General features: G+C 40.5%; 2 protein-coding genes and 1 long non-coding RNA gene across 6 annotated transcripts in view; 2 read left to right on the forward strand and 1 right to left on the reverse strand.

Annotated features, from left to right (window-relative positions):
* Positions 1-400: 400 nt before the first annotated feature.
* On the reverse strand, positions 401-19,818 carry LOC129177684 (uncharacterized). Its single transcript, XR_008569648.1, has 3 exons — positions 19,238-19,818; positions 936-1,611; positions 401-775 (listed from the first exon to the last, which is right to left on the reverse strand). It is a non-coding gene; the product is annotated as an uncharacterized LOC129177684 (long non-coding RNA).
* Positions 13,642-14,653, forward strand: LOC129177683 (leucine-rich repeat-containing protein 30-like). Its single transcript, XM_054769057.1, has one exon. It carries the CDS (start codon positions 13,757-13,759, stop codon positions 14,651-14,653), a length of 897 nt encoding a protein of 298 aa, XP_054625032.1. The 5' UTR covers positions 13,642-13,756.
* LOC129177682 (receptor-type tyrosine-protein phosphatase mu-like) overlaps positions 19,147-20,549 on the forward strand; it is a 284,927-nt gene continuing 283,524 nt past the window's right edge. For 2 of the 4 annotated variants that reach the window (XM_054769053.1, XM_054769055.1), the window contains exon 1: positions 19,147-19,677. In XM_054769053.1, coding sequence (XP_054625028.1) covers positions 19,605-19,677 — 73 coding nt within the window. In that variant the 5' untranslated portion in view covers positions 19,147-19,604. The remainder of the gene's footprint in view (positions 19,678-20,549) is intronic. The other 2 variants (XM_054769054.1, XM_054769056.1) reach the window with 1 other exon arrangement.

Raw genomic sequence — 20,549 nt, forward strand, 5'->3', positions numbered from 1 at the left:
GTTTACACCATGTTGTTTTACCGCTTGTTAATGCAAAAGAGCGTATTATGTTCTGAATGAAAAAAGGACAGAAGGCACATTTATTCTTGCTCTCAGATCGTCTTAACCGTCAACCGACATTCTCAACACACACACAACACACGTCCGACCTTTTACATTTGTCACATGCTGTTGAATTGTGTGAATTAAATAAGGCTGTAATAAAAAATATCTTACATTAATAACGCAATTGCAATCGCACCGGTGACGTCTTCCTTAACCAGAATCACGTGCATTACAATTTGTTGAGGATTTGTACACATTGCTACATGTGTGCAGAGGCTGACAGCCCATTAGAAAAGTTAGCTATGCTACATCTGTTTCTGAAGTACAGGACTGGGCAGAATTGGCCAATGATGAATTGCATCAAATAATGTACGGATTTTTGTATTTAATGGACATTTTATTTACTGTCACAAGCTTACACACTTTATGCTGGTAAAATAACTAAAAGTTAAAAAAACGGAAAAAAAAAAAATTAAAACGGATTTCATAGGGCCCTAGAAGAGTGAGAAATTGAATAGCAATGAATTACAAAGTCCTTCTTTGTCGTGAAAATTAACTTAATCCCCCAAAAAACCCATTTCTACTGCACTTTAGAACTGAATGTTGACAAGGACAAAGGTTGGATATGATTCTGTCATCCTGATGGAGTGAGAATAACAGACTGTTAAAAAGACTGTTAAAAAGTGGTGGTGCTTGAAATCTTTGTTTTTCCTCTGTTAACCATGGTTACCTGCAAGGAAACATGGGCACTCATCATTGCTTAGCACAAAAAGGGCTTCACAGGCAAGGGTATTGCTACTAGTAAGATTGCAGCTAAAACAACCATTTATCAGCTCATTAAGAACTTCAAGGAGAGTGGTTCGACTATTGTGAGGAAGGCTTCAGGGCACCTCAGAAAGCCTAGCAAGCATCTGGACTGTCTCCGATAGTTGATTTAGGTGTGGGATCGGGGCACCACCAGTTCAGTTGTGACTGCATCTGCTTGCACAGTGAGGTATAGAAGCCACTTCTCTCCAGGAAAAACATCAGGGACAGACTGTTATTCTGCAAAATATACTGTACAGGTATTGAAAAGTGATAACAACAAAACAGTAACATCTGACAAAAAGATTTAAGATTGTGAAAATCAATACTTGTGTCATTCTCATAACTTTTGGCCATGACTGTAGATAATTAGCATCACAGGAATTGTCCCGGCTCTGCTGTAAAATGGCCAAATTGACTTGGCCCCTCCATTCCATGGAAAAATGCTGGCAAGTGCAAAAGGGGCTAATAAGGGTGCTTCCACACTCGCCCCCTACCTACTCTGTTAGTATGCCAGCCTGCACACCAGCTAAAGCGAGTCGGCCACATCCTCCAGCTGGACCCGGGCCACCGACGAGCACCTGGACCCGCTCGCATAGCTCATGAAAATAGAACGGCATATTTACCTCGGTGGCATGCATTTTTTGTCCCTCTGCATGCCTGAGGAAGTCAATGATTCCCCGCTGCTGTCTTTGCAAGCACCAACACCTTTTTAGCTGCTTGGACGTCAGGCCGCGCCTTCAGCAGGTTGGTTTGAAGGGTCTGAAAGGAAAAGTGGTTATACAACTCTCACAAGGTGCCATTGTGGGGGATCCAGTGATTACCATATCAGCACCATGTGAAACATTTGTGGCTCGCTAGCAGTGCTGCGCTCTGGCAAGCACCATCATTTCCAGAACAGAGCCTTGTCACGTCCCATTGCTTCGAGCGCTGGTGCCAGGAAAATAATCCGCTGCGAAACGGCGTGGCCAAAATGAGAAATGTTGAAATATGGCTTTGTCCATTGCACCTGACATACATTGAAGGGTACATCTCGCACAGCCTATCACTATTTTCATAGCTGCTGCAAAACTCATTAGTAAATCTATCCTCGCTAACACTTGCTGGTCTTTTATCTAGCACAGTGTCTGCGTTTTTTTGATAATTTGCTGAAATAGGCACAAATTGAAAGTACTCTGAGGTCTTGAACTTTGTGTCTGAACCACATCCTTTGCTGAATGTTCCGCAACATCTTCCACAACTTGTACTGGAAGAGCTAACATGAGTGTATAGCACATTTTTCATGCTAACAATTTGCTGAAGCGCAAATTCTGTAAACAGGACATATCAAGTGCATCTTTAATGGCGTTTTATGGCAAATTTTTATTTACTGATCTACATAAACAATTTCCACGGAATGGGTCGCAGCTGGTAATGTTAGTGGCATGCAATACTACCTCCTATAGGACTGGAGTAGAAAACTATGGAGCACAATGTAACAGAGCCACATTTTGCTGCTTATTTTGTTAAGAAAACATCACCGACTGATTCTCAGGAGTTCAGAAATGTGTTTACATTTTGAATGAGGGAATATTTGAATGGATATTTTTTAGCCGTCTTGTTACATGAAGTACTAGGCTCTTTTTTCTGTTGTTTCCAACATAATTTAGAAATGACATCGAGATTTACCGATTTTCACAAACGTTTGTGGAAGTGTGTGTCACTATGTATGAAACATTTTTTGATTGGATCTGGCATTTTTTAAAGAGTCATCACTTGTTGTGAAAACCCTGCAAAAGATGACATACTGTACATAAGCACCACCATCAGGACACAAGTACCCAGTTGAGTTTACAGGAACCTGCGGAGGACAATCCATTACTGGAGCTGTCATCAGGATTAGTCAAACTTTCAGCGGCCGCTATGCTCGCTGTACTGTAGTGCAAACATTAGCGAGGTGGGACTCATTTAGGCTCCTCAGCGGTGCTTCATCAAGCCGCCTGTTGCTGTCACAGCCACGCTTGCTTCACCCTCCGTTCTGCTGCCTCAGCAAACTCTTGATTTGGTCACCGTGGAGCCCAGCTAGCTTCTCTGTGTACGTTACAGATCTTATCTTGATTCACTGGAGTTAACCTGCTTCTCGTTCCCGGGTGTCGTTATCGTGCATTCATCACGCCGACCCACTTTATTTCACAGTGTATCTGTCTGCAGATCCAACTACAGATAGCGGGCCTGCAGCGAGATTAGATGACAAGATACTCCAACAGGAGTTTCACTACGTTGATAAGGACCATGCGTGGATGATTCTTATCGTATTTGCTTGGGAACACTCAATTTCCTTCAAAGAAATCTACAATGGACAAATACTGAAATGATCCAAAGATGTGAAATTATGGAGTTACTAAATTGGATTTGATTTAATTCTTCAATGGCATTTCAAGACAATTGATAACTGTGAATGCACGTGTTTTTGTAAGCATCAAAGGCACTTTATTCTTTAATGAACCTAATATTCATTTTTGTAATATGCTTTAGTCTTGAATCCTTAAGCACCAAAGATAGTTTAGTCTTACACCAATCGAACATACATCTTTTAATATACATGGAAGACAGTTTTGTCTTGAGTCAACCTAACATACATAACATAGAAAATATGTGATTTTGCATGATTTGGGCTAGAGTCTTCAATTACCGTAATTAATGAAACGATTGTGGAAATCTTCACGTTTGAGACAGGGCCTTCAAAAAATTCAAACAATAATAACATACCTGTTTTTGTAAGTGCCTAAGACCATTTAGTCTTTCAAGAAAATAACTCATGTATTTTTTATCAAGTAGGACACAATTTAAGGCAAATAAAGTGAAGAAACAAGAAAGTGTTTTTATTTTCAAAAAGTACATATAATGCCATTCTGTTTCATTATGTTTTAAAAATTAAATCAGTCAAATGGGATCCATTATTGTCCACACACTCAATGCAGATCTAGTAACTCTGAAGTTGGTAACCCATAACAAGATGGTGTTTGGAGCTGGTACGGGATCATGTCTACCAAGATTGAAGTGCAAACGGAACGCTCGTTGTGTTGCAGTTACAGATTCCTTTGTTTTGATAAACGTTTCCACAATGAAAGCGCGATGCTCACCAGTCCAATTCATGGCAGCAACTGAAAAAGAAACGAAAAACAATGGCATCATAAAGAAACAAAGCTAAATGGCATTATATGAAACAAATGGCATTATATGTACTTTTCGAAAATAAAAACACTTTTTGTTTCTTTACTTTGCCTTTTATTTAACCTACAAATGTGTCAGATCATTTTGCCTGACCCTGTATAACTAATTTATCCTTTCATACATTAAAGACGAGTTAGTGTGTTATTTCTACACCATGAATGTGACTATTAACCATGTTGATCATGCACCCTCCTTTGCATGTTATCTTTGGGTTGCAAATGTTGCACTGAACAGACTGTACTGTACTGACCTCTTTTTTTTTAATGAAGTTAAGCCAAACTTTTTAGCCGCTTCTTCTTCGTTTGGTGTTGGCAACTATTTTTTCCGGTCTGCAACGTGAGCATCGAAGCTAGGAATCGAAATAAAAACATTTGAACAATCCCGGGAGAATCAGAATGTTAGTCCCGGGTCCCATTGATGCTCGATGCCCAACCCTATTGAAGAGACTGTTAAACTAACCTTGGGTGATAAATATTTACAATACAGTATGCTATGTGTATGTTAAAAAGGCATCAATAAGGTTGATTGGAAGTCATTAGATTGATTTGTACACGTGTCTGGTGAGTTTGGTGTATATATATACACTAAGTCCCCAACTAACGAACACAATTGGTTCCAGACAACCGTTCTTATGTCGAATTGTTCTTAAGTAGGGGAAAAGGTAATATTACCAATGATATAGGTACTACATGTACGTGTATACATATACAGTATATGTGTATGCATGTAAATATGAGTTTGGATGCAGTAGTAATATTAAACGAGGATAATTAATGAAAAAAACAATAATAAAAATGATATAATAATACGTAACGATAAATGTTATTTACCTTTGAAGAGGAGTGGTCCAGCATACGTTGTTGTGGTGGAGTTGGAGGAGGAGTTATTGAAAAAAGGACAAATCATCGTCGTTAGACTCTTCTAAAAGAGGTAGTGTTCTGTGGGTGGTGTAGAATTAAGCAGGCCTATTAACTCTTCATAAACTTTAATCACACGCTCTGTCGGGGTTGTATTATACAGCTAACAATGTAGCTTTCTCTCTGCCGCTGTTGGTCCCATTAGCAGTGTCACAGTGCCCTCTGCTGGTCAAGCATGTAACAGTATAAATATGGACTTTATAAGGCAAAACACATGAAAATATAGACTAGTCGGCTTTGTTCGTATCTCCGAAATTTCGCACGTCGGATGTTCGTTAGTAGGGGACTGAGTGTATATAAGTGGATCAGTGAGGGCTCAGAAGGAGATCATTTTTTGTCACGCATAATGCTGTACAACAGTTGTGGTCCTCATTTGCTGCTAATGATGCTCATCCGTATTAAAGGTGCTGTGCAAATGCACGAGGAATGTTAAATCCCATTTTCTTGTCATTGAAATGTCAAGGTCTTGCTGCACATACAGTATGTTCCTCCGTCGTGAGAAAAAAAAAACACAAAAAATATGCAATGTGTTTTTGATCAAGAATAATGAAGCCAGCGGTTGCGTTACAGTGCGTCATCATGACATCCAGGCTGCCGTTGACTGGACGTACTGGCCAGTCTGACTTTTCACCCCCTTGAGCTACACATCCACCTCAGCTCTGACTGCAGCCTTTTCTGCATATGTGATTGGATGTCATCTGAGCCTCATGTTTCTGCGCCAGTGGGGGAGGCTTCTGCACAGGAGGGGGTTACAGCTGAGGTGTCAACTTTCATATTAATAGATGAGCGTGGCAGCGGGACAGCTTGTATCCTCCCGCGATGACACACAAGTCAGGCAACTCAGATCATGAGTGGATGTTGTTTTTATATGAAGACCTACCCACCACTTAGCTAGGCTGTATACTGTATACATCAAAAACTACAAAACTACTACAGAGAACTGTCACATTTTGGTATTTAAACAATCCTCTTCATCAGGCTGTTCACATTTTGACATCATGAGACCGAGACCACACCTAAGAATTGATCAACAGTACCTCGCCATTGCCCGCCTTCAAACAGGATGTTCTCAGAACTGTACTGCTGTGCCTTTATGTAAGAATGTATCGTTCCACTCCACACCTGTTGAGAATTTCACCGTTCAATTCCTTGTGAGAGAACAGCAAGCTGTGCAAAAAGCACTGAAACATTCAATAAATAATAAGTGACAGGAGACATGCTGAAGGAGTCCAGTTTATACAGTAATTTCACTGATTGTATTCGTCCAGAATTTCATACTTTCCACTTTACTTTGTTCTTATACGGATGTTTGTGCCACATAGAGATGTGCAGCTTTCCAAATGGTGTAGTAAGCAGCATTAATTTCATTGGATTTTTATTTGTGAATTCATGAAAACTAACCTGTTTTACTTGTTGATAGGAGAACATGTCATTTTACTGGACTATTGCTCATGGTTTTTTTAATGACTATTTTGTTGAGACAAAATGTTAAAAATAATGCCTTATTTTGCACAAAGAGAGTTTATTTGTGAAATGCATGCAGTGGCTTCACAGTAAAAGAAGCATCATGTTCTCAATACATGACAGCAGTTTAAGGGAAAAGCTGCGGCCTATCTCGGTATCGCCTGATATTGGAAATGAAGTGATGGACTATGTCGGTATATTGTATCGGTAGGAAAGCGAATATTGAGCATCTCTCTGAATTTCAATGCCATTTGTTGCTCAGCAGAATTAGTGATTGTGTGTGCTAAGCAAAATGTGCATAAGCCAGTCATGTTCATTATGCTCTTTTTTCAAGGAAGCGGGTCCAAAGTGCTACGCAGCAGATGAAGGACAGAAATCGTCGGCAGTAACAGCAATGTTCACATGCGAAGAACAAAACAAAAAAACTTTATTCACCACAGTGCCAACTGCTGGCTCTAATGCAAACTTACCAACGTGCCAGATAAAGGATTTTGGGACACTCAAAGAACGTGCGTTATATATAGAATAATATATAGAATAATAAAAAAAAAATGCTCAGTTGAGACAATCTTCCTGGATGGGCGCATACACACCAACAGTCTCTAACATCCAATTCAGCAAAGCCAATCCTCAAGCTGTCACTCATAAGTGCTGATGTAGCTGCGAGGCGAGTCTCCGGAGTTGGACATCGCCACTAACTGTCATCCTATCCTTTTGATTAGCGCATGCAGCCAGAAATGATGACTAAGGCCAATCCAGGTAAGGCCGCATTCTCTCAAGTGCATGATAAAAATTGGATCAAGCCACAAAACTAAGACAAAAAAAACCCTTCTCCCTCCACCGTGTATGTGAGGCTCTGACTTCTCTGTCAAAAATCATCCTAGTGGCTTCTAGTGGCTTGAGTGACGACTCTTGCCAAAAAAGATGCTTTACTAATGCTTAGACACCCTTTGGAAAGAAATATTGGCACACCTGGCCAAGCAAGAAGTGACAAATGGAAGAAAATATGGAGTTGTCGCTTCCACACTTCTGGGAAGGGTTTCTACAAGACCTGAGAGACTTCACTTCTCAGTTTGAGGTGTTTGTTGGGCTTCTTTTACACCCAACTCATCCAAGCATGCCGCTATGAACCTTGCTTTGTGCACTGGAAACAGAAAAGGACCTTCTCTACAGTGTTCCCACAAAGTTGGAGCTAAAGATTTAAAGAGCTGTCATCCAACTCTAGACTGGCTGAATTAAAATGTGTGTACGCAGCAGAGTCCTCCTGCTGCCTAGAGGGCGCCAACATCCTAACATACGAATAGCATTTTATTCTGCGTCTTTCTATGTTGGGTACACAACACACGCATGTGCATTAGTTGTTTGTTGTTGCAATTTGGCAAAGTTCAGCTGCTAACGTTAGCTATTGTTGAATTTAGAGTAATCCCTTGTTTATCACAGTTAATTGGTGCGAGATGTGACAGTGATAAGTGAATTTCCACGAAGTAGGTCTCCTTATTTATAAATGGAATGAAAATTTTCTTAGAGCATAAAAAAAATCTGTTTACAAACTTTTAAATACAGTTTTTAATATTATTAGAGCCCTCTAGACATGGAATAACACCCCTATAGTCACCGTTGCACTCCTATTACTCAATGTACATAAGTGGCAGAAGGATCATACAAATAATTATTGGATCTTGTTCATAAAGTCAAAAATCTGAATGCCAACGTACCATACGACGTGCTCGTATCCAGTTATCACAGCAGCTACAGCCTAAACTCAAATAAACAAAAAACAAGCAGGAGTGGGAATGTGTTAAATCTGTTACTGACAGGAACAAATCCTCTGCTGTTCCTCCACTAATAAGTGATGGTATGTCTCAGCAAAGTGAAAGACAAGGCAGAGCTGCTGAACAACACCTTTGCTGCTAACGCTCATCTTGAGGACAGTGGCAAGTGTCCTCCTAGTTTACCACTAAAAACTAGTGAATCCCTCTCTACCTTGAAATTCTGGGCCAAAAACGTTCTCAGAAAACTGTTCCCTTGACACTCCGTTCCCTTAAGACCAATGGCCCAGATGAGATCTCAGCAATTGTACTTTAAAAAATGCGCACCCGAGCTTGCTCCAAAACTTGCCAAGTTCCAGATTTGTCTTGACACGAAGACATTTCATTCACACTGGAAATTTGCCAATGTGATTTCTGTACCAAAAAAAGAAAACAAACAAGATTTTTCAAACTACAGGCCCATATCTCTGCTGCCCATCAGTTCCAAAGTCATGGAAGGCCTCATTTGTGCTCATATACGAAACCATCTTGACAAATACCAGCTTCTTTGTGATACACAGTATGGATTGTGTGAGAAGAGATCTACAATCAATATGCTTTCTTACATCACTCAGTGGTGGAACAATGCTCTCGACTCCCAAGAAGAAATGAGAGTTCAGACATTAGATATAAAGAAAGCTTCTGTGAGTAGTCACCGCTATGTAGTCAATAATCCCAAGTGCAACGCCCAGTGTCATCTTTCTTCCTTCATCCCAAGTGCAGCCAGGTTTTGGAACTCCCTCCCACCAACCATGTTTCCAGAGACTCCTAACATAAACTGTTTCAAGTTAGTAGTTGATATTGTTAAAAAAAAAAGTGCATTATTAGTGAATAAAATGTAAATTGTCTGTTTGTATTGTGGGTAGGGGAGACTGGGGACAGTTGCAACACTTTTAACATTACTCTCAATTACTCAGAGATTATTCAGACTAGGCACACCAAATCTTTACACAGTAAACCTACATATGTCTGCTAAATAGCCATACCATTTAAAGATGGCTACATATAACATATCAATCACAATATTTATTTGAATAAAAAAATTCAGACGTTGCAACTGGCCGCAAACCTGGGGACAGATGCAACACCGATCAGGGACGGTTGCAACATATCAAAAAAACAGTAAACTTCACCAAACTTTAATGCTTTTTGTTTAAATAACTACAGTATACAAAATATTAAAGTATTTAATAAGTTTACTTTTGTGTAAAACATAGGCCTACTTTGAGTCAATGTGCAAATGTTAAGGAAGCTATAAAAACTCAATATTTCAGTTGGGGACAAAAAGAATAGAATAATTTGGAGTGCAAAAAACATTTATTAAACATGTGAACAAACAGTGAACAGTTTTGTGAACAAAATTCACATTGTTTTAAAACTCCAGTGAATATAAAGTTGGATTTTTAAGTTTTGTTAAAGGCTCACAAATGCTTAAAAAATAAAACTGCAACACTCGCCTCTTCCCCAACAAATCTGCTGTCTTGTGAACTATTCCAGCAGCTTCTGAACTATTCTAGCTCACAGAAAAAAAAACAGACATCTTCTTCTCTCTTCTTTTTTTGGTTTTCTTTACACTTTTCTTTGTGGTTTGATGTTCTTGTATTCTTTTTTTTGCCTTCCTCTGTTCAGATTTTTAATGATCTTGTTTATCATTAGCATTAATTTCTTATTATGATTCCCTATTCTGCCCATCATGAGCAGTAAAATATATTAATTGTGCCTAGTGTGGTCTATTTTGATATTAGCATGGGGACAGTTGCAACAGTTGCAAGCGTCCCCATAGTATCAGTCAGGACAAAACACCATGTGCTAACTAGCACAGTGACATTGACAAATGTAAGCAATGTTGCTGAATAGTCAACAAAACAGTGATTCAAACCAGGTAGGTTTGGAGTAATTCATACAAAATATTAGGATAGTATGACAAAAATACAGCTCGTGAAAAAAGCTTTCATACCTCCAAAACAACTTTGTCTTGATAGAAGCTGGCCCAGATGCGCAATATGGCCGCTTTCTTCTTGGCGAGTAGAGGGTCTAACTGAGCATGTGCAGTATGAGTGTCATCACTCTAGCATGTTACTGATTAGACAAATAGGGCTTGTTGCAACTGTCCCCAGTCTCCCCTACCTATATATTAAATTTAAGGGAAAAAGGCAGGTTTTTTAAAATTGTAAATTCAACATAGTGTTCAGATAAAAATGCTGACAGCAAACGAGCATCTTGTCTTCATAGCGAAGTTGAGAGCCAGTAGTATCCACTATTTAGTCTGTCCCATTGTTTAGTTGGTAGCATGTGGAATCTCAAAAGTTGACTAACTTTTTGGCTTATTGACACAACCTTTGACTATACACGCGTGAGGCATGATTTACAGTATAACCTACAGATAACTGTTCAAAACTCAAACAACACAGCAGCATCTGCAGTAAGGAGTGTACCGCTCAGCATTGGCTTGAGGCATTATGACGCTCAGACTAGCGAGGCATTGTGTTACTCCACCAGAAGAATATAGTTCTTTGTGTTAGCTGCTACAATAACAATATCACTGTAGTTTGGTTAATATACAGTCCTGTTATGTAAATAGAACATTGTTGGTGTTTTTTTTTGGGCTTTATGATCAAAATAGGTGGGTCCTATGATGTCCATTTCTAGCTCTGTCATGCTAACTCGTTTTCTCTCTTTAGAACGTACAGAAAAGGGAAATAAATATGAGGTTGAAAACTTGCCTGAACAATATGGTGCAGCTCCCAAATGAGACCATGACAAATTGACTGGCCAGCGACCCCTATAAATTCAGAAAAAAATTATCCTCCACCACCCGTTTCACAGATCTTCATGAAATTTGGTGGACCTCAGGACCACTCAGGACCCACAAAAAAGTGTCAAGATCCCATGCTCAAAACCAAACAGGAAATCTGCCAATTTGTTTTAAAGCGGTCATTTTGGGCAAAAACCAGGGGTTGTATTTCGATGAACCCGTCCTAGGGACTTTCAGCAAATGAGGCCACATGAAAATCACAGACACTAGACATATGGCCAATTATATTTTGTGAAACATTTTAATGTACACCATAGAATGTGAGCGCAGCCTTGGAGACTCGCCAAGCAACACAAAACTCACATAACTGAACTCCACAAGGTCAGACTTTTACAATAATTGGTGTGTATGATGACACACTGAAGAGACCCATATGTCACTTCCTCAATTAGTAACAGTTCCTCCCTGTGGCGACACAAAGTTTGATACAAAAACCCACTCCTCTGACTTACTACATTGAATCACTTTGACATTAAACAGACTGATGATATGAAGCATGAGGTTTCATTACACGTAGTTGGTGGAGTCTGGCGGCGAAGACTGCTCCTCGCCTTAAACAATCAGACAGTCATAACTTCAATTCAAATCTCTTATCAAATCTTCAAAACTGACACAAGGGTTAAAGGTTAGGGTCTAATCATGACTAGATTTTGTTTGATATTGACTCTAATGGCGCTACCAACTGGTGGAAATGTATAACTGCTATAACTACCTTCTACACGGCCAGACCGTCCTGAAGTTTTTTATAGTGGGTTAGGTCACCCTCCAGTCCGTTACTGTGTGTATACATAAACTCAGATGGCATCCCCTACTGGATAAATATTTATACATGTAGAAAGACAAAGTAAGAAGCCAAAATCTTACCACTTCCACACGGAATGGGAGGAGAACTTCTTTTCACGCTATCATATCGGACATGGCATGGCTGACTACATGCAGTGTGAAGGTAATGTAATCCAATGTCATGTCTCATCAATGTTTTGTGTCATTACTGACGTCTAGTGGCCAGAATACTATAGAATATTATATGACTTGTCTTTCAATATTTTTGGGCAAATACAGTATTAGGCCATAGTCAACCACAAAACAATCATTTATTAATTAATTTTTTAATTTTTGAAAAAGCGAGCGATGTTCAAAACGTCATGTAGTGAGGGATGACTGTATTTCACCTCTATGCTACTGAAATAGCATTATATTATGGATTTATTCTTGTAAAATAGTAACTTTTTTTCTTCATTAAAATACAACTTTTTTCTCAAATATTTCAACATTATTGTCATAAATTACAGATGTTTTTCCATTTCCGTTTTTCCATTTAAATGCATTTTATTAGTAGAACTAAGGTGCTTGCTCTTTTTTTCTCAATTTTTGCTGTTCTTTAAAAAAAAAAATATTTCAATTTTCTTCTTGTAAATTTTCTTTTTGTAATCATGGTTTAATGGTATGGTAACGGTATGGTATGGTATGGTAATTTATTTTGAACAAGCATACAAGTCTTATTGGATTACATCACATAGTACAATTCACAATTCCACATGTCCAAAAAGGAGTAGGAAGAAGCACAGCTTATTTAATCCTATCCCTCTCTCTTTTTCACATCAATTACAATACATTTGTTCACTTCCTGTATTCCAAATGTACTCTTTGCTAATTTGAAATACATAGGAAAATGATAAGGTACCATAACAATGTCGTACAATAGTTGGTAAGTCACACTTGATGCACTACACTGCTGAAGGGGATGTCATACAACTTCATGTCAAAAAATCCAAACTATCCTTTTAAAGCAACGCACAACTGCGCATGAGGCTCCGTTAATACCTCAGAGAAGTGTTACTTTTTTCCCCCACTCAGAGTATTACTTTCTCCCTCAACCCTCCTCCTTAGTGTCATGTTTAAGAGCTGTGACGAGAGAACATCCGGCCGGTCAGGGGGGCTGACGGGAGGAGGGAGATTAAATTAAATCAGCATTAAATCAAAAGGTGCTTTTCTTTCTTTTTTTTAAAAAAAGGTGAAGAGTATCAATGTATGAGAACATGCGTGTTTTACTATGACGAGTGTCCCACCAAGGGCCATGTACTGAAATGCGCCTGCATGTCAGTTTTATACAAAAAGTAAGAAAGTGTATTATTATTATTATTATTATTATTATTACCGTCACAGCAGAACCCGAATCTCGACACCCCTTACACTGGTTGACTGATGTCAAATCAGTGGAATGAAAACCCAAACTAACCACTGCTTGCACATTTACTTGGTCAAGTCAAGTGTGTACTATTTAATCATAAGAAGTAGTTGTAGCAAATAAATAGCTGCGGGCCAATAAATAAAAACAAGTTGCAGGTCACAAACGTCCCCCAAACGACACTTTGGAGATCCCTGGATTATGAGATCATAGCAGAGACCTCAAGTGATTGAATTTGCACACCATCGCCCCCGCCCCTTGGGGAGGGGGTGGGCAGCATGGTTCTATCTGTGGAGCTGAGAAGTGACAGGGCCAGCTGGGGAATGAAACCCAGTAAGACAGGCACTTTGTCTGGGACCATGCACACTGCTCTCTTGGCTCTGCCAGGATTCAATGCTACTGAAGTTCCACCTTCGGATTCAATGATGTTCTGTACAACTAGAGGACGTTATCTTTAACAACCCTCCTGTTGGGAACCGCATGTGGACATCTTGGGACAAGGATGGGTGGGAAGCAGTCTCATGGCTTCTCCAACAAAGAGCTGAGCGAGGTGAGCGTGAGCCAAGGCAGCAAGAGCGCAGGGAGTGAACAGGGCGGACTGTCCTCTGCCGCCGAGCGAATCCGCAGACACACCACGGTGCACTTCGGCTACAGCACCCTCAGCTTGGCCATGCGGGGGCTGGACGACGCCCCGGCGGAGTTGTGGGAGCTGCGAGAGCTGCAGAAACTCAATTTGTCCATGAACTGTCTGTGCTCGCTGCCACCTGCCTTGGGCGCCCTGGACAACCTGGTGGTGCTCAACCTGTGGGGCAACAACCTGACCAGCCTGCCGCCCGAGATCGGCCTCCTGAAGAAGCTGCGCGTGCTCTTCGCCTGCCGCAACCGCCTGAGTGAGGTGCCGGAGGAGCTCGGCTCCTGCGCCTGCCTGGAGGTGCTCAGCCTGGCCAACAACCAGATCACCAGCCTGCCGGGGAGCTTAGCGGGCATGCACAACCTGAGCAAGCTCAACCTGAGCCACAACCGCATCGCGCACATCCCGACCTGTGTCTACAGCATGAAGGGCCTGGTCTTCCTTCATCTGGCCTGCAACCGCCTGGAGACCATTGCCGACCAGATCCAGGACTTGGTCAACCTCAAGATCCTCATCGTGGAGGGGAACAGCATCCACACTCTGCCGAAGACGCTGTGCTTCCTGGAGTCCTTGGAGCTCCTCAATGTGGACTTCAATGAGCTGCAAAGCGTGCCCGTGGAAATGTATCTGCTGAGTCGGCTCAGGAGGCTGGCCTGCCACCCTCTGGACAAAGGACTCCATATTGTACATAACCCCCTCCTTAAGCCTATTCAGGAGGTGCTGCAAGGAGGACTGAGCGCCCTCTACAACTACCTCAAGCCCACGTGAGGCGACACCGCTGTTTGTGTCGGACATCGCCGGGCACGTGGGTAGTCATGCCGCTAGCACAAGCCGACTGCGGATGCCATCGAGACCGCTATTAGTATTACATCACAGGGCATCACACAAATAGATTGAAGTGTTTGGCTGTAAATAAAGACCAACAAACCGCCGTCATGCCTGCTATGTGTAGCACGCGTGTGCGTAATCCACAGTTAAGGGTTAAAACGAGTCGCAAAAATTCACAGGTCCACATTTGGAGGCTGATTAGTGGCGGGAGATCACACACACACACACACACACACACACACACACTCACACAGTGTTGCATTCAGGTCACAGGGATCAGTTGTGTAAAGTCAATGGAAAGAACAGTAAAGCAGCATCAGAAGGGAGAGTGGAAAAAAATGATGCAACAAGAAGCAGATCATAAAAATGAAAATTTTTTCTATGTCATTTTATTTAATTTACCAGTTCCAGTAAGTTTGATTTGTGTGTATAAAAGTGTTTTATACAGTGGAACCCGCCTAAAGCAGTCTCGCTGAGGTCGACCAACTCATCAAGTCCGGTTTCTTCTTGTGCCCAAAAAGACTTGCTTTTGTCGACATAAAATTTGAGATCCAAAAGACGTCATTTTTATGAACAACGGGTCCATTTATGTCGACATGTGTTATAGTTTTACTAACTTAACTGAAACAGCAACATAACTGCCGTCTACTTAGACAGCATGAAAAACCTTTCACTTTCTCTTTCGATTAGGTCAGTCAGTCAGAGGGGCATCGACATAAACGGGTTCCACTGTAGCAATGTAGTTAATAAGTATGGAGAATTGAGTAGGGACTCAAAAATCAATACAGTCGAACCGCGGTTAGCGTCCACTCCGGTTAGCATGCTTTTCGATTAATGTCGAAAATGTATGCCACAATTTTGCCTCGGTTTGCGTGCTTTCTCTGGTTAGCGTACAATATGGTGTGCATCTTGTCATGTGCTGCATGAGTCCAACTGTGTTATTTTGTATGTTATTTATTTTTTTTTAAATCACAAAACATCCCAAGCATCCTATTAGCTAGCTGAGAAAATGGCATATGTATTTATATGCATTTTCAATTGTTTTCTCGATGCAAAACTATAAAAACGGGTTTTGTGTTAACATTTTTGGCTTTCTGGAATGCACTCATTGGATTTACATTATTTCTTATGGGAGAAATTGATTTGGTTAATGTCCGTTGAGTTTAGAGTCTGACCTACTGGGACAAATGAATGATACTAACCAAGATTCCACTGTACTTGAAAAATACTCCCCGCCAAAAAACTTTGCAAACATGGCGGACATGCTGGATTCTGACACAAAAGCTTGGCCTAATGAAGCCCGTTTCGAGTAACACCAATATAAGCTACTTTGCTACTGGCTACAGTGCAATATTGCTTGTAAGAAAGCCTACTCAATTCTTGTGAGAATTTTAACACATTGTTTTCTTCCTTTTTTCAGTGAAGTGTGGAATATTTTTTCAGCCAAGCACCCCCTAAACAAAGAAAGTATTTCTGGCTGGAAAAAAGGGCTGTAGCATCACTATGTCATTTATTGTATTACAACAGAAATTTATTGTCAATGTTACAGGAAAAATAAAGCATGAAAGAAAGAAAGAAAATATCAAAAACAGAAATAACATATCAAACATTTGTTATTCTATATGGAGGGGTCAGCAACCTTCATAACCAAAAGAGCCATTTTGATCCTCTTCCGATAAAAAAAAAATAACCTGGAGCCTCAAACCATTACACAGCTTATAAACCTGTAAAAAATGTAATCTTTTTAAATGTTACCTGTTACAACAACAAAATTTAACAAAGAGAAGTGCGCCGTGTGTGTGTAGGCCTACTCTAAAATAAACACTTAACTCTGTAAGCCTTTTTGAGCGGTTCCCATATTTGTGTAAAATTAAAACAAAATGTAGCCAACTTTAACATAAAAGGTCCATTTGAGGTCACATATCCGCATACCAGTGTTGTTTGCCCATTACCGTTTACGGCTGCGCTGAATTGTCATCAATACCCATTCTGTTGGTCCTGTCCCTGACTGTCTTTGACGAGTGAGGCATTCTTTCATTTTCTGAATAATTTCCAGTTTATTTTTTAATTCGGAGAATAGATGCCTGCCTGTTTGGAGGCGGGAGGCAAGGAAAAAGGACATGCATGCACAAGGGAAAAATTGAGGCTGGAAAAATTATTTATTTCATTTATTTTATGATAAATTCATTAATTTATTATCGTCCCAGTCCGAGCGCCCACGAGAGAGTCGTTTCTGAATGAGAAATCTTGTCAGGTTTTAATCTCGTGAGATCTTGTGACACCCCTGCTAATTAGCTTTTTCACAAAGATAACATGTGGATGTTTTGTTCAGATAGCTTAGCATTTGGTTGATTTTAGCATCTTTAATGTACAAAATGTATTACGGTAGCCCCTGAATGGGGAAATCCCTGGAAAAAGTTTGGGCACCTCAGTTCTAAGTTTGAAACAAGGTGCTGGTAGCAGCAAAGAAACAAAAAGTGACCTCTACTGGAACCTGTTGGTTACTACATGACTCAAAATGAATGCTGAGACAGAAACAAACAAATGCACGGACTACACGAAGCCTTTTGTCACTGGGATGCATGCATTGTTCTCTAAAAATGAAGGAGAATGCAATGCAGTGAAATTCTCAGGTTAAGTGTCATCGTGTCAGGTCAATCAACTCAACGTTTCATGGAAAGCAGCAACGCATTTTTGCATAATTGAGTGAAATCATAATTTCAAGTTTAGACAACATGGCGGCATCACCAGGAGGCAGTGACAGCTCATCAATCCCGCATGGAGCCTTTGCCAATCAAGGAGGATGATTAAAGAGGAAGCGTCCCCGTTGTTCTCCAGCCCGAGGAGGGGGTTGAGAAATTGTGCGATTGTCTCACTGAGTAGGAAACCCTTCTCACGTGGTGTTTATTGACAAATACCACATGAGTGACACTCCTGACAATTACCTCTTACTTAGCTCATCATGTCTGTTTAATGGCCTCCGCTGCAGGTGGTGCAGAAATATGGAGCGTATAGATTTGTTGAGGTTATTCTCCTCCAAAATGCCAAGTCAATATCAAGTCATTCAGTTGCACAGGATGTTGGTCAGCCCGGCCAATAACAAATTGGTATTTTTGTGCATTCCTGTTGTAGGCAAGACAATGCACAAAGAAACCCGAGGCCAAAACAACTAAGAGTCATGTCTGCTTAGAACAAATCTGCTTCTTCGGTATCAATATGGACATGTATGCATTGAAAGTTGGTGTTTTTCCGCATTTATCTGTGAATGCTGGAAATAAGCCACCTTTTTATATTCATGTGCAGCCATACTTAATAAAATCAAGGTGGACTGTACTGTAAAAGCCTGAACAAGTCACACCTTCAGAAAGACAACCACAAAAAAACTGCATGATAGAAATGCTGCAACTTTAAGGAACAAAACGGTAGTTAGCCAGGCTACCAGGGGTGTCAGGCCTGAGCAGTAGCCATCTGAGCAGTAGCCATAAGACTTAAGAAGGAATATTTTACAGTATTACAAAGCGACCAATTTTTTTTTTCTTTTTACAGCCAAGTATTAAAGAAATGTACCTTTTCATTATTTTCATTTCAACTTTCTTCTGGGCATTCTGCTTGTTTCTTTAAAGACATAAAAGATATCCTACAAGTCTTCCTGGTAGCATGGCTAACTTCTGTTTTGCAGCATTTCTCTCATGCAGTTGTTTTTGCGGTTTGTGTGTTTTTGGCATTTGCATCATTTCAAATTTACAGCATTTATCGGTTGCATTTGTTTTATTTTATTTTATTTATTTATTTTTTTACATCATTTCTGTGTTTGGAGTGTTTGGACGTTGCTTTAAGTTTGCCTCTGTCGGCCACTGTAACTGCATACTAATACAACAACATAAGCCTAAAAAAACATGACTTATATTCCATAATCACAACACATGTTCAATACTGTCAACATAAAGTGCATCATGACTGAATTATTCTTAAAGATATAATTGCCTGCTCATTTTCAGGTCCTCAGCCAGCACATCTTCACCCAGCAGCATACCTTAAATACACATGTTGAGATGTTTTAAGCTGTGTTTAGAATTATGATTTGAATGATGAATTATGATTTAAAACTATACTGTATAGACTCCAACCAGAGTGTGTACTTTACCGTGTTTTTCAGCTTGTCGCCTCGGTGTGACGTCACACAGTGCGCCATTTTTTTTACGAGTATAGCATTCTTTTTCAAATCCATCCATTTTCTATACAGCTTCTCCTTTTTAGGGTAAAATACAATAATAGAGTTACTCTATATTCAGACAACATTTTTTACTTCCAATTGTTGCGTCAGTTTTCTCCTCTGCAAGTTGGGAGAGACACCTACAGTACTGCTTTGATGTGTTTCACGTGGACAATATGCCATTGTTGTGAACGGACATTTTAACGACATAAAACAAGTCTACACGTGTAGATATTGTATATAAGAGCAGACGAAGGCTAGTTGTGGATGCTGTCTGTTCCTGTAGAGACCAAAAAGCTTTAAGCCGTTACCTGGAGCGTTCCACCCAGTCGGAGGCAGGGAGTTAAGGAGAGGGAGGGCTCAAAGACGCCCTCTTCCGGCCACATGGCGCGCACACAGCCGCTGCTTCTTTTCGGCACCACTCCATCCACGCACAATAAGGACTCACTCACGGTCCTCCTTCCAGTGTAGACACCAGCAGAAGACCGAGGAGGAGCAGCTTCACCGGGCAACTCAAGCCCGCAGAACCCCTCCTCTCCCAAAAAACACAAAAGGACAACAGCCACGGAGGTTCTGTTTTGACGGTTTGAAGCCCAAAGTGACAGCGCCGATCAAGTTGCAAAGACAAGAGCCGAAGAGTTAAACCAACAAGCCCGCGGCCGCCACGGCGCCGTCGACATGGATAAAGTTGTCCGATGTTGGTTCGCCGCCATCACGTTGCTGCTGTCCGCCAAGGGAGAAGTTTTTAAAGGTAAGTGAACGCGCCTGAGACGTTCATGGTCACGGAAATAACAAATATTACCCGTTCAATTCAATGTAAACATTACTTTTTAATGAACGTTTTTCCCCTTACTGTACTTGGCGTGAAAGACTTTAATCCAGGTGCGCTCATGTGCACCTTACCAGGGTCGCCATCCATCCAGGACGTATTGACACGACCACAAGTTTAAGGAGTTCAGTGTTTGTGTCTAACTTTATCTTGATAAGTTGCTGTCTAATGTGATTAACCTCAAGGGATTCCCGAGCCTGAGTCTCACCTGCTAATAAATAAGACTCTGCTCAAACTTACACCATTTCTCAGCATCGTAAAACAATCCCCAAAACAAACGAAACGAAATAAGTGGAATTATATCAAATTTCAGACTTTGTCCAGCAAGTCATCTTCAAAAAAGGAACCTAAAACTATTTAGTGAAATGAGCATCCCTTTGAACAGTCCGGTACCGGTCCATTGGTGGGGCCGAGTATCTTTCTAAATAACTTTGTCAAATTAAATGTAAATTCAAATCCATTTTGGAAATAATATGATTTTTTTTCTATGTAATAATAACCTCCAGGTCAACGTAGGTCAGTGGATACATGAAGAGACAAACTACGCTAATAAGCTTCCTGGCTGGAGATGTGGGAAAAACATTCCAAGACAAATAATCAGCATAATGGGGAGACAAGAAAGCTATATTCTACCTAAATTATGACAGCAGCTCTTTAAAAAATATATATATATTTTGCTTCCAGGCACTGACTCCCTTATGTGCTGTGTGCGGGGAGAAGTTTGTTGTTCCGTCATTTTGGATTAAAGTTAAAATTAACTAACCAGAACTTTTTTTTAAAAGTACAAAATGTTG

This window comes from Dunckerocampus dactyliophorus, chromosome 2 (genome assembly GCF_027744805.1).
Source record: "Dunckerocampus dactyliophorus isolate RoL2022-P2 chromosome 2, RoL_Ddac_1.1, whole genome shotgun sequence".
Lineage (NCBI taxonomy): Eukaryota > Metazoa > Chordata > Actinopteri > Syngnathiformes > Syngnathidae > Dunckerocampus > Dunckerocampus dactyliophorus.

Excerpts from the sequence above, each read along its gene's own strand:
- LOC129177683 (XM_054769057.1), top strand. The coding sequence starts at position 13,757 with ATGGGTGGGAAGCAGTCTCATGGCTTCTCCAACAAAGAGCTGAGCGAG.